Source organism: Narcine bancroftii, chromosome 5, assembly GCF_036971445.1.
Source record: "Narcine bancroftii isolate sNarBan1 chromosome 5, sNarBan1.hap1, whole genome shotgun sequence".
Classification (NCBI taxonomy): domain Eukaryota; kingdom Metazoa; phylum Chordata; class Chondrichthyes; order Torpediniformes; family Narcinidae; genus Narcine; species Narcine bancroftii.
In genome coordinates, this window is record NC_091473.1 from 102,674,390 (window position 1) to 102,688,407 (window position 14,018).

A 14,018-nucleotide genomic window follows, 5' to 3' on the forward strand; every position below is an offset into this window, starting at 1 on the left:
CCATTTCAGTTCCTTGAGTTGTCCAGACAAGAGTTTGAAAAGTGGCTGAACATCCTTGTCTATAGCTGGCACAAAACGATGGTAAAAGTTTGCCAACAAACTCCTACAGGCCTTTAATGGTTGAGAGTCTTGGAAATTTGCAAATGACCTCGAACTTGGAAGGTAGTGGAACCGCTTCGTGCTGATCGATGTGGTGGCTGAGGAAACCGATTGATGTGAGCCCAAACTGGCATTTGGCCAGGTTGATTGCTAACTCGTGATCATCTAGCCACTGACTTAGTTGGCGGAGATGGGTCCGATGCTGCAGACGCAAGTGGCTGGTGATAAGGACGTCGTCCAAATAAACAAATAAGAAATCTAGGCTCCGGATAACTATGTCCATTAGGTATTGAAATGTCTGGGCTATGATTTTTTTTAACCGAAAGACATACGGAGGAATTCAAATAGCCCAAACGGGATAATCAAGACAGTATTAGGAATGTTATCTGGGTGAACTGGGATCTGATGGTACCCATGGACCAGGTCAATTTTGGAGGAAATCTTAGTGCCGAGAAGGATTGCAGAGAAATCCTGTATATGAGGAATTGGCTAGTGATCTGCTGCAGTGAAGTTGTTCAGACACCGATAGTCTCCACAGGGTCTCCACTCTCCAGACGCCTTAGGTATTATATGCAGTGGTGGATGCACAAGGGCTGTTGAGCAGCGAACAATCTGCATTTCCTCCATGTGTCGAAATTCATCTTTAGCCAGTCGCAATTTGTCCTGCATCCTCTGCGCATGCAGGGGACATCCATGAGTCGGAATGTGGTGTTGTACTCCTTGTTTTGGTTGGGCCATCGAAAACTGTGGAGTAATAATAATGGGGAATTCCACTAGGATTCTGGCATATTCATTGTCTGAGAGCATTACCAAGGCAAGGTGCAAGCAACACTGTGGGGTACAAGGTGAAGGACTTGCAAGTCTTCAAATTAACTAGGTGGCGACCTTTGAGATCTACTAGAAGGGAGTGTGCTCGCAAAAAATCAGCTCCCGAGAGAGGCTGTGATACTTCATCGATGGTGAAGGACCAGTTGAACTGCAATGATTCGGAATTGTCCGTGACCCGTACTATCGGATGCTGCTGTTATTGTTGGACGTAAGAGGAGGGCCCATCTTTCCTGAATGTGTGTCTGGGCCTTGTCGTGTGATCAATGACTACCCGCAGACATGAAGCAAGCAGTCAAAGGCTTTATTAATCAGAAAACCCAGGTATGCCTCTACATGCTGCTGGCTCACGTCCAAGGCAACTATGAGGGAGGATACGACAGCTCTCAGTCTTTATTAGGGGATCTTATGGGGAGGGGTTACAGGTACCGAAGGTGAGCCTCCCTGCCCAGCCCAGTGAGGACATGCCCACAGTTCCATGATCCACTACATTCACCCCTCCTGCATTCAGGACCTTGGAGGATGCAAGAAAAAATTGCCACTGGCCTGCCTGTTTGGTTCAGTGTGGCGGACAGAGCAAAGTCGGAGGCATTACTTTCGACTTGAAATGGGACGGATTAATCAATGGTGTGCATCCCCACCTTTTCAATCTCATCTTTGATGCCCTTGAAAGCCTTACAGGCCTCTGCCGGTGGGGGAAGGGTAGTGGTTTTCACCAAGGGTTGGGCCTTGTCTGCATAGTTGGGGATCCATTGGGCATAATATGTGAAGAGCCCCAGGCACCTTTTTAAAGCCTTGGGGTTCTGTGGCAGAGGTCATTCCAGAAGGTGGTGCATGCACTCGGGGTCAGGGGTGATGATGCCATGCTCCACCACGTACCCTAGGTTTTCCAGCCACTTGGTGCTAAACACACACTTTTTCTTATTGCATGTTATATTGAGGGTCTTTGCGGTGGTGAGGAACCACTGCAGGTTCTCGTCGTCTTCCTTCTGGTCATGGCTGCAGGTGGTGTCATTGTCCAGGTATGGATATGTAGCCTTTAGTTTGTTGTCATCCACCATGCTGACCATTTCCCTTTGGAACTCCGACCCCCATTCATGAGGCTGAATGGGACCAGCAGGAAATGGTAGAGTTGGGCATTGGCCTCAAACACAGTGTACGGTCGGTCTTTTGGACGAATCGCAATTTGGTGATACACCGATTTGAGGTCTGTGGTAGAGAAAATCTCATTCACCATATCATCTATGCGGACAAAGGGTAGGTGTCCAGTAAGGTGAACCGGTTGATGGTCTAACTGTAGACTATCCACATCCGGTGCTTCTGACTCTTCACCACCACTACTTGGGACCGTTACTCAGTGTTATTATTGCCTTCCTCCTGCAGCCACTCCACCTCTGTCTTAATGAATTCCCTGTCCCCGGGCCTGTATCGTCTGCTCTTAGTGGCCACAGGTTTGCAGTCCGGGGTAAGGTTTTGGAGCAGCAGAGGTGGAGGGATCCAGAGGGTGGCCAGACCACAGGTCAGGTACCTGACCTGGCGTTTGAGCGTGTGATTGGGCCTCTTTGGGGGATTGGACAGGGCCTCCCGAAACTGGTTATTACTGATGGTGGGGGGGTGGGGGATGGAGACCATCAAACTTCATCAACACACCCTTAAACTGGCACTTGAAATCCATCCACAATATGACAGGCGCGCAGAGGTTGGGCATCATCACCAGTTTGAAGTTCTTGTATTTCGTGCCCCCCTCAGTTATGGTCATGGTGCAGCTCCCGTGGATTTCCGCAGAGAGGGATTTGGAGCCTAGTGCTACTTTGCACTTGGCTGGGGACATGGTCAGAGAATAATGTTTGGCCGTGCCCAGATGTATGATGCTCTCAGTGCTTCCCATGTTGAACAGGCAACCAGCGGTGTGACCGTTTACCTCGATGTCAATCATCGATCGCTCCAGCTGGTATGGTCTACTTTGGTCCAGCATGATGAAGCCAATGTCAGCTCGCTATCCAAGTCGCTGCTGCTATGTCATTGGGATGTCTGTGGCCAAGATGGCCACCTGGGAGATCGCAAAGATGGCGCTCCCATGGATCACATGGGGTGGAGTCTGGAAGTGAAGCCAGAAGTGACGTCCCTCCATGTCATTATGCCCCTGGTCCAGAAGTTGATTTCTCAGCAACCGGAAATGATGGCCGAAGTGGGTCGGCCTAAGATGATGACACAGGTCGCGGTCCTCATGTGGTCCTGCTAGAATAGATCTTAGAGTGACCTACCCTACATAGTGTCCTTTCCTTCGGCAGTTTGAGCAGGTTGTGCTATGGGCCGGGCAGTAGTTTCACGGGTATTTGCTTTGGCCACAGTAGTTGCACCTCACATACTCGGCGGTGGCAGCGGCAGTCAGGGGCCCTGAGTCCCAAGATGGCATCACCTGTTCTCCCCACCTGGCGGCCGTGTAGCCCGCTGAGTAGGCCTCCGTGTTCTTTTGGGCAGACTCTGTCGCTCAGGCCATCTGCACCACTTCCTGTAGGGACCGATCGCCTTTCTCCATGAGTAGTTCCCTTATGAGATGGAGGCAAAAGCCAGCGTCTAGACCGTTGCGGATGAGCTCCTCCTGGTAGGTTGCTGCAGTCATGTCTCAGCACCTGCAATCTCGTCCCAGCACCTGCCGGCTCGCCCCAGCTCCCACATGGCCCTCACGAAATCGTTGACTGACTCACCCGGATCCTGGCATCGGGAACCCAACTGCAAGCATGCATGCATCGCGTTCCTTGGGGCTCCGTACCACTGTTGGAGTAGGGCCATTGCCTTTTCGTATCCAGTGCAGTCACAAATTATTTGGTACGCTCGGTAGCCCACAGCTGTGAAGAGCAGGTCGTACCAATCACTATCAACTGTGATTCCATGGCGCCTCAGGAGGGCATTCAAACAGTGTAGCCACATATCAAAATTTACAGATGCCTCTGGTTCCTTTGGATCGATCTCCACCTTCTCCAATCAAATTGCCTTGTCCATGGCACTTTAAAATTCTGATTAATAAATTGTAGCGCCATCAATGATCATCCGCAGACATGAAGCAAGAGTCAAAGGCCTTATTAATTAGAAAACCCAGCATGCCTCTACATGCTTCTGGCACATGTCCAAGGCAAGTACAAGGGGGGAGAGTAGGACTTTCAGCCTTTATTAGGGATCTTATGGGGAGGACATGCAACCAACAGCCTGAGTATCGATCCCAGAGGAAAAAGAGGTTGTTCTTGTGGCCATCCTTCATGGCCACAACTGACGGCCGGCCTCGGTATTTCCCGGATGCGTGAAGGGGGGACGGCAACGGCAGACTGCAGGTCCCCATCTCTGATGGTAATAGCACCACTCCTCTGTTTGCACTGAATCTGGTTAAGTCTGATGCCACATCGTTATCCGAAGTGGCAGGGTTTGTGCCCTTTTCCGAGGCACCGCTAAACGCCTAACTGTAAGTTTATCATGCTGTTTAGCATGCGACAACTTGTCAGCATTGGCTGCTAAGCAACGGGGGTCATTAAATTTTTTGTCTGCAAGCAGCAAACAGATGTCTTCTGGTATTTGCTCGAGAAAAAGTTGCTCGAAAAGCAGATAGGGCTTGTGTCCATCCATGAGCACCAGCATCTTGTACATCACCAGCATCCTGTTGCATCGGGAAATGCCAAAAATACATATGAGCAGGACTTTGATGGCTTCATACCTGTCGTCGGCTGGAGGCTGGCATAAGAAATCAACAATACGCCTAACAGTGTCTTAGTCCAGCGATGCAATGATATAGTACTTTGTTACGTCAGCAGTAATCTGCCACAGATGGAACTTGGCCTCTGCCTGCTTGAACCAGACCTGTGGCTGCGAGGTCCAAAATACTGGAAGTTTGAGCGCAACGGCATTCTACGAATCCATAGTGAGGTCCAAAATATCGTTTGGACCGTCGGGGACACCGATGTAGTGAGTGATGCAGTAAATAAATCACAACAGATGTTGTCTCTGAGCTGAACCAACAAAACTTAATGTTTAATGGAATCTTCACAGAAGTTTAAATAATTACAGTTGTCGTGCAATTAGAACCACCCATCCTCTGAAGTCACGGGCCTGCCAGAGTTCTTTGTGCTCCTGGCCACCATGAACTCCTGATCCTGTGGGGGCCTGCAGCCTCAGACGTCGGTTTGATAATGGAGTGGCAGTGTCACCTAAATTTTATTCCATTTTCAGGCTTTGCCTGTTTTTATTCATGTCTTTTTTTAATTCCCTTGACTCACTATTATCTTATATATGAAAGAATAAACATCCTCACCTAAATAAAGTCCATTGACAAAAACTTTACGTTCTATTATTGGGCAGCCAGTGTATGAAATCTTACATTCTGATTGTTCTATATTAATCGTGAAAACTGTCCAATATGGGTGTCTTGGAAATTAATTCTGGAACAAAATTTTCTCTCATTTCTTGGATCCTCACTTCCTCTATCTTTAAGTAAATTAACTAATAATCTGGTGATTAAACATACTTTGAGGGATATGGATACAATTTGAAAACATTTTGGTTTAATGAAATTTTTTCTCTCTAATCCTATTTTTTCCAATTATGTCTTTAAACCTTCCATGATTGATGAAACTTTTAAAGAATGGTTTCGATTGGGCATTAAATGTTTGAAAGATTAATTTGTCTAGGGGAGTCTCATTTCCTTTGAACAACTTTCAGTTACGTACTGTCTACTAAATACTAATTTTTTTCATTATCTACAGATTAAAGATTTTTTATGATCATAATTACATGCATTTCCTAAGAGGACTGATAAGAATTTAATTGATGTAATTTTTAATTTACAACCTTCTATAATAGTTCAATATCTAATATTTATGATATGTTGTTGGGAATAAGAGAGGCTCCCACAGATAAAATTTTAAAAACCTCGGAACAGGACCTACAGCTTTTAATTTCTGAAGAAACTTGTATGTAATTTTCAAATTTGTTAATAATTAGTCTTTATGTGCCCACCACTCTCTCCTACAATTTAAAGTAGTCCATAGGGCTCACATGTCCAAAGTCAAACTATCTCGTTTTTATGCGGATGTATTTCCTTGTTGTGATAAATGCAACAATGGAGATGCTTCATTAATTCATATGTTCTGGACATTTCAGAGTTTTCAAAATTAGTGGAATTAAGTATTTTAAACTTTATCTGCACTTCTTAAAGTTCATTTTAAACCTAATCCCTTAACTGTTTATTTGGTAATGTTGGAGAGAGAGAGAGAGAGTGACATAACTTTAATGGCATCTGAACTGCATGTATCAGCTTTTATTTCTGTTACAGCTAGGCAGGCAATGTTGCTCAGATGGAGGGATGTTACCCCACCTGATCATGCTCAATGGTTACGTGATGTCATGTCATGTTTAAACTTAGAGAAGATTACATGCTCAATTTCCGATTTGAATCTACATTTTCAAACACTGTGGGGACCTTTTTTTGAATTAGTTTCAGAATCTTTGATTTGTTATGAAGGTACAACATTGACTTGTGAGGTAATTTATCAGTCTGATAAGAATTCTATCTTCCTTTTTTGGCCAAACTACTTCTTTCTTGGTAGTGGATTTAGATTTTCCTTTTTTATAATAAAATATTAAAATATCAGTACAATATAATCTGTTTGATCAAAATGTGGGGTACCTTGGATGAAATGATATGATTTAAGTGCTCCTGTATCTTTTTGACTTTTAACATAAGTACTCTGTACTTTTGGATGTGAAATTTCAATGTTAATAAAAAATATTGAAAAGTTATCTATCGGAAATTGAACTCTGAACATCATCTTGATAATAAATTACTGAGAATCTTGGGAAGCTGAAATAAAAACTCTTAAATCCTAGAAACACCCAACTCATCAGACAGCATCTGTGGAAGGGAAAATCAATTAATATTTCTGGTTGAAGACTTTCTCATAACCTTTACAATTAAATAATTCTGCTTACTTCATGTTTGACTAATAGCTGCTCAAATAAAATTTAATTGAAGACTTAATTCAGACTGAAGCTGTATGCCAATATCAGCTCTTCTTTCATGTAGTTGGATTTTGCTTGATATAATAGTACTATTGTAAATTGATCACTAACTAAAGGAGAGTTACAATATTGGCTATGAGCATCCAAGTAATGTTACTCATTGCATATTGTTAATGAAAGTTCATGATGTTTCCAACTAGGTAATAGCTGAACATAGAATGGAATCAATTCAGCTTCATCTGAGGTAGAAACATCAGCTTTCGCCCATTCAAATAATATATTTCAGATCAGTAATTACTTACTAAAACTAAGTCATGACCATTTGATACTGACATTCACTGGGGACTGAGAATAATTTTGGTGTAATCTATAGAGCAATTATGTAAAAGGATATCTCCATGTGTTATAGATGAACCTAGATTTCTAGACCCCAGGATATTGTTCTTCAGATTACAATTCAGTGTACCATATCCTGTTCCAGTAATTGGAAAGTAATTTAAAAATTAGTTTTAAGATCAGAATGGTTGACATACTTTTGATATTTAATCCTCTCCCTGCGTCAATTAGAAAAATTTACTGTACAACAAGATGTATGACTTACTGAAGAATCATTCCGATAAAACGTGTACCCGGTGTAACAGATCTCGTATAATGGTGATGCAGTAATTGGATATGGATTTTGATGACCCTGACTACTTCCATTGACCCCCGTGAGATTTGGAGTCTGAGACGAATCAAAGTTTCTGCTACCAATTTGCTCCTTGTTTAATAACAATCTTATGTGATTGGCCTCTTTTGTTTTAAAAAAGCAAAAGCAAATAAATTGAAAATCAGTATAATCTGTCAAAACATGTGAGTCTTATTTGCATTAAGTTTATCTTGTTCTGTAATTTTCTGTAATACTTATAAAGACATTGAAATATTTCCCCACTGCCTGCACTTACTTGCCCTTAATGCAAGGGCCAATCTCACTGACCTTCCACACCAGGAAAAGCCCAGCAAAGTCTCAGTGACAAGGGTGATGCATTGTTGCAGCCTCTTTCCAGAACATACTGAAAGACAAGGACTGGGGAAAACTGAACTTCACAACCCTGTGAAAGTTTTTACGCAATTTTAATGCTTGATCATACTAACAACTAAGTTGTCCCACTACAGTATGTTTTCTTTTCACTCTAAAACCAACTCTGATTGGCATGGGATTACAAAGTCACCTTCTCTATCATAATCACAGCAAAAGATTGCTTTGAAAGATGCATCAGTGTCCACCATTCTTAGACTGGGACCATGTAAGCCCAGGATGTACTTGTGCAGGAATGATTAAATAGCATTGTTTCCTTTGGAGTCCCTCTTATAGAAAGCATACAGTAATTCAGTTCACTGATTGCATAATCCTATTGTCTTCACTTTATAAAGCAGCAAATAGATAAAGAAAAAGAGAAAGCAGTATTTAACTTCATTAATATGTTAAGTGAAGGGAACAAAAAACATAGCTACATGATAAGAACTTAATATCAAGAACTTAAATAAAAGACAAGTAAGTATTGGATAATAAGCAAATCCTTAGTCACATCTTTAAAAGGATCTAAATTTCCCATATTACATGACATCTAATCAACTGAAAGTTGGAGGACTATATATACATCCTGAACATCTATTTTTTTTTAAATTTTACACTGGGCCATTATAAACCTCATCAGAATAAAAAGAAAGCACTCAGGTCACATTGTGTCTGCAGCAAGAGAAATAGTTAACAGTGGAGGTCAATGAACATTTGTCAGCCCTGTGAATAATCGAGGATCAGTTTTAACAGAATGGGAAGAGGAAAAAAGAACCAAAGAAATTACTTTCATAGGATGGCAGGCATTGAGTTAAATAACAAAAAGAATTTTTATTTATTTTATTTCTGGGACAAAAGCATTGCTGCCAAGGCAATGTTTTATTGGCCATTTTAAAATTACCTTTAGAAGGTGGTGCTGATTCTAAACCGCTGCTGTCCCTTTGATGACGGTTCACCCAAAAGTAATAGAGCAAGTTGAAATAGAGAGGTAACGGGACATAAGACACAAAAGATCTGCCTGGAGGGATTTAAAAGGGAACAACAAAATCATTTATTGAAACTTGCAGCTGAAAATATTGTGTCTGCTGTATATGACTGAAAATACAATCTGAATTAAAGATGCTGAGGCTGCAATTGTTAAGCTAAAATGTCAAATCCAAGGTGTTGTAAAGTGCCTGATTGGAAGATGACCTGAGTTTATTGGAGCAACACAGGTGACCAAAGGTTGAGAGCTTGGAGTAAAATAGGTCAGGATCAAAGTGAAAACATTCAGGTAAAACTTTGTCCATTGACTGGGATCGACATTGAACATCTGGAAAAGTAGATTATCTGTCACTTCCACCATCCTTACAATCAATATCCCCAAAAGGATCCTGGAAAACGTGAACAATTTTCCATATATTGGACACCATCCCTTTAATGATGATGTTCACCACTGTCTCAAAAGTCCAGTGCATCTTTTGGTTTTCGAGGAATCAAGTAAAGACAAAGATAGAACACCCTGCATTAAATTGATTGTCTATTAACAGGCTGTGATCCCTGCCCCCTGGTATATGTCAGAAGCATGGACTACCTGTATCAGATACTTCAAAGCACTGGAGAGGAACTACCAATGCTGTATTCTGCAAATCCTCCAAATCATCTCCAGGGAAAGTCACTGTGTTGAAGTCTGTAAATCCCACTTTGGCCTCATTAATCACCTGAGAGTCCACAGAACTGAAGTAGATGCAAGACACCCTTGACCCGAGGGACAGTCTTTAAAGGGGATTTATCTTCCCAAGGTGTATACACTCTATTAAAATGAAAAGTCATTTTAATTGCTACTTCAGCTCATGGGAAGAGGAGAGATAATCAGTGAAAGTTGGTGTTGGCAACTGTGGTCTCCGTCAGGATATCATGGGGGTGAATGGTCAGAGGGTCAGAAGATCCCATGAACCTTGGGGAGGGTGTGGATTTCAAGCCTAGATCTTACAGGGAGAATGTGGAAGAGGTCAAAGTAATCTCAAGGAGGGATGCTAGAACAATTAAAGCAGCTTTTTCTTTCCACTCACATACCACTCTTAAGTATTCCCTATGCCAGTGGTGCTCTGTGATTAGTAAGAGTGCTTAAGATGGTATGTGGGTGACTGAAGAAGGTTGAAAACCACAGTTTCAATCGTACCTAATTGACTCGTTATGTGCATGGTTTCATAACTCCAAAGGAAATGAGCCAATGATCATTTTTCTCAAGAAAAATATTTCAGTAACAATCAGGTTTAGAGCAGTGATTCTCACCTTCCCTTCCCACTCACCTACCACCTTAAGGAATCCCTTACTAATCACAGAGCATTTATAGCAGAGGGATTACTTAAAATGGAATGTGAGTGGAAAGGAAAAGGTTGAGAACCACTGAATCTTGCTTATGGGGATATCAACGCAGCAGAGCGAATCCCAGAACAATATGAACCAATGCTATGGCAAAGCTCTCAAGAGAATCAAATGCTGTGGCAAAGCTCTCAAGATGATTAGTGCCCTGGAAATAGTATTATTCCATGCAACTTGATGCAGAAACTTTGTCAGTTATGCAAGGATGGCTTGTGCCCAAATTTGTGTGGTTGAATTTGTCAGCAGGCAGAAGACAACACAGAAGTATTTGTTGTAATGATTAACTGTGAGGGTGGTGAGCAGAAGTCAGTGTACAGAGAAGCAATTTCCATTATCTAATGCTGAAAATGGCAACTGTTCAGAAAATTACTGATGTATTACATTTTGAAACACTATAAATTGAACCATTTTGAAGTTCTTTTGTCTTGTAATTATTTGTAATTGTAAACCATTATATGCTTGTAATTTCAGATCAACAACCAGATACTTTATGGAAGAAGCCATCAAAATGCATCAGCAATAATAAAGAATGCTCCAATAAATGTCAAGATAGTTTTGATAAGGTAGCTGCATTTTTCTCATTAACTAAAACAAAACTTAATTAACAATTTGTTATTTCTTAGCAACTTTTTTTTTCACAATGGATGTTTGACCTTTTGAAATAGCCTCCTACTTTTCTTTTATATCTCCCACTCTAAATTTGCTACATACACTTTGATGAAAAGATCACGTCATGGATATACCGGGACACAGATCAATCTCTGAAATGCAGCAAAACCTGAAATAGATCAACCAGATTAAACTTGCCCAATTGGAACCTGCTGTTTCTGAAAAATAGTTTCATGATTAAATGCCTCTCTATACAGAAGGATATAAAAAGAGAGCCAGAGCTTTGCTCTTTCAACTTATTCTTCCATCCAGGCAGATCATTTCTGAATCCAATTAGCTGTAAATCTATACTCCTTGTTATCCTTACTTAGTAAAATGATAAATTCCTCCCTGATATATATCTATTGACCTGACATCCACAGTCTTCTATACGGAAAAAAAAAAACTTAATCCATTGCTGTGGATTCCCCAGCAGAGAAATAATTTCTGTATAATTTACATCAAGATGTAGCCATTCCCCAGCAGCCATTGTAACAGTCAATTCCAGGAAATTTTATATTAAAATTTGCCAATTGACAAAGACAGTCAAAGATTTTTCAGGACAGGGCATCCACAGGTCCTTTTCACCATAGATGATATTGGTAGTGTCTTGGAATTAAAAGATCAAGAGGGACCGGCCAGTTAAGTGGCATGGTGGACCACAGGTAGTTATTCTATTTTTGGGGCTGGATCAGGAAGGTCTGGTTCTTTATTTACACAAGTCTATATTTCATCTTGAAATCTTGCATCTTGCATCGGACTTGTCAGCCACAAACGAGCCTCCAGCTGACGTGGACTTTTTACCCCCTCCATAAATCTTCGTCCGCGAAGCCAAGCCAAAGAAGAAAGAAAGAGATTTCATCTTAAACTTGTGGTTTCAGTTTCTGAAAAAGAAACTTACATAATGCCTAGAGGAGACATACAAATTGTCTACTTCATCCCTCTCCTACCTTGAGAAGGTCTAAACCCCATTCTGAGATTAAACTGATGGGTGAGCAAGTGACCAAACTTGATATCTTCACCTACCCAAGCATGTTGATGTGGCTTGAGTGAAGCAGATGAGACTCTGTTAGCTCAGTGGTTACAGCACTGGTCTTATAAACCAGGGGTCATAAGTTAGTTCCTCGCTGGGACCTTCTTTCTTTGAGGGGCACTGGACAAAGTTAAAGAATTTCATGTGTGTTACGTTCTAAATGTAGTATTAGGTGACAATAATGGAACCTTTACTTTTAATTGTCATGAACTCACAAGCCTCTTTGGTACATAAAATCTATCCCTAGTCTCTGATAACTCTGTATAATATCTAGTAATTTTATTTGACCTTCTAATTGATATGTTTTATTCCCAATGCATATGCATAACTCTAATTTGGGTACTGGTCACCACTGTTGATCTTTCTTTCCAATGAATACACATACACGCTTTGATATATTGTTTAAATTCTTCTGTTGGATGTTTTTGACTCAGTTTAAAATACTTTTGGTATTGTTGACACATATGTTATTAAAGCATTTTATTCATTAAAATAGTGTCAAGAATTAAATATACATATTATGAATATAGATCATGCTGAATTTGAAAAGAAAGTTATTTTTTAATCTTTGAAATATTTCCCATGAATGACATTTGATGCCATGGATACAGAAAAAAGTTATCTATTGAGTAAATGAATGGAAAGGTTGTATACCATACCAGTCCATCATTATTTATTCCAGTTATTTGAATAACATGTTGTACATGTTTTTCAGTAACCTGAGATTGTCAGAGGAAACAGATGAATATATTTAATCAGTTCAGTATTTTGTGATAGGGATTTGATAGTTCTGTACAATATAATTAGTTGTATTTCTTTGCAATTCAGTATATTCAAATATATATAGAGTTTGGGAAGAATTGATAGAACAGAACAGAACACTACAGCACTGTACAGGCCCTTTGGTCCTCGATGTTGTGCTAAAAGTACTAAACTCTTCCTAACCCATAACCCTCCACTTTTCCTCCATCCATGTGCCTGTCGAAGAATCTCTTAAATGCCCCTAATGTTTCAGCCTCCACCACCATCCCTGGCAAGGCATTCCAGGCATCTACAACTCTTTGCGTTTAAATAAAATTACCCTTGATGTCTCCCCTAAACTTCCCTCCCTTCACTTTGTAGAAATGTCCTCTGGCGTTTGCTATTTCTGCCCTGGGAAACAGGTGCTGGCTCTACACCCTATCTATGCCTCTCCTAATCTTGTAGACCTCTTTTAAGTTTCCCCTGCTAACCTTGCCTCATAAGACTTGCTTTACAATCCAGTAACATCCTGATAAATCTCCTGTTCCCTCTCCATAGCTTCCACATCCTTCCTGTAATGAGATGAACAGAACTCAACAAAATACTCTGTCTTTCCAGAGGTTTGTAGAATTGCAATAGGATGAGGTTGCCATTTAATTAATGATACAATTGTATCATCCTCTCTCTCTCTCTCTCTCTCTCTCTCTCTCTCTCTCTCTCTCTCTCTCTCATTGGCATCTACAATAAAAGAGTTATTTCATGATTGAACCTTTAGTTTTAATGGTATTTACCAAGGCACATGGGTGAGTATTGTGCAGAATTTCCTAATTGATTACCTACTTGTAAAAAAAACACTTCCTGGATTCTTGCATACCTAAATATTAAGTTAACTCGATGCTTTGCTGATCTAGACATACATGTTTGGGAAGTTTCTGTTAAATAAACAGCATTTAGGAATAGCAGCAGTAGTGCTAAAGATTTAATTAAAAACCACAGCCTGTAGCATCACTTAAAGTGTTTAAAGGACCTAGTGGTCCTTTCATTCACCATTTTCTGCACTGACAAATATTGCTTCTAATTGTTTTAAAAACAAAGATGTTCTCTTTTTATTTTATTATCGAGATCCAATTCATACATTCTCATTTGCATATGCTCAATTCATATATTTGTACAGCAATAACCTGCTAATGCTGACTTGTTTCAGTTATAGTCATTGGATCATACAGCTTGAACAGGCCAAACAAT

The 14,018-nt window shown here is 40.7% G+C and overlaps 1 protein-coding gene across 10 annotated transcripts in view; it reads left to right on the forward strand.

The window, feature by feature from the left end:
• Positions 1 to 14,018, forward strand: part of patj (PATJ crumbs cell polarity complex component) — a 307,050-nt gene that overhangs the window by 217,165 nt on the left and 75,867 nt on the right. For all 10 annotated transcript variants that reach the window (XM_069938547.1, XM_069938545.1, XM_069938548.1 and 7 more), the window contains one exon: positions 10,823 to 10,914. In XM_069938547.1, coding sequence (XP_069794648.1) covers positions 10,823 to 10,914 — 92 coding nt within the window. The remainder of the gene's footprint in view (positions 1 to 10,822; positions 10,915 to 14,018) is intronic.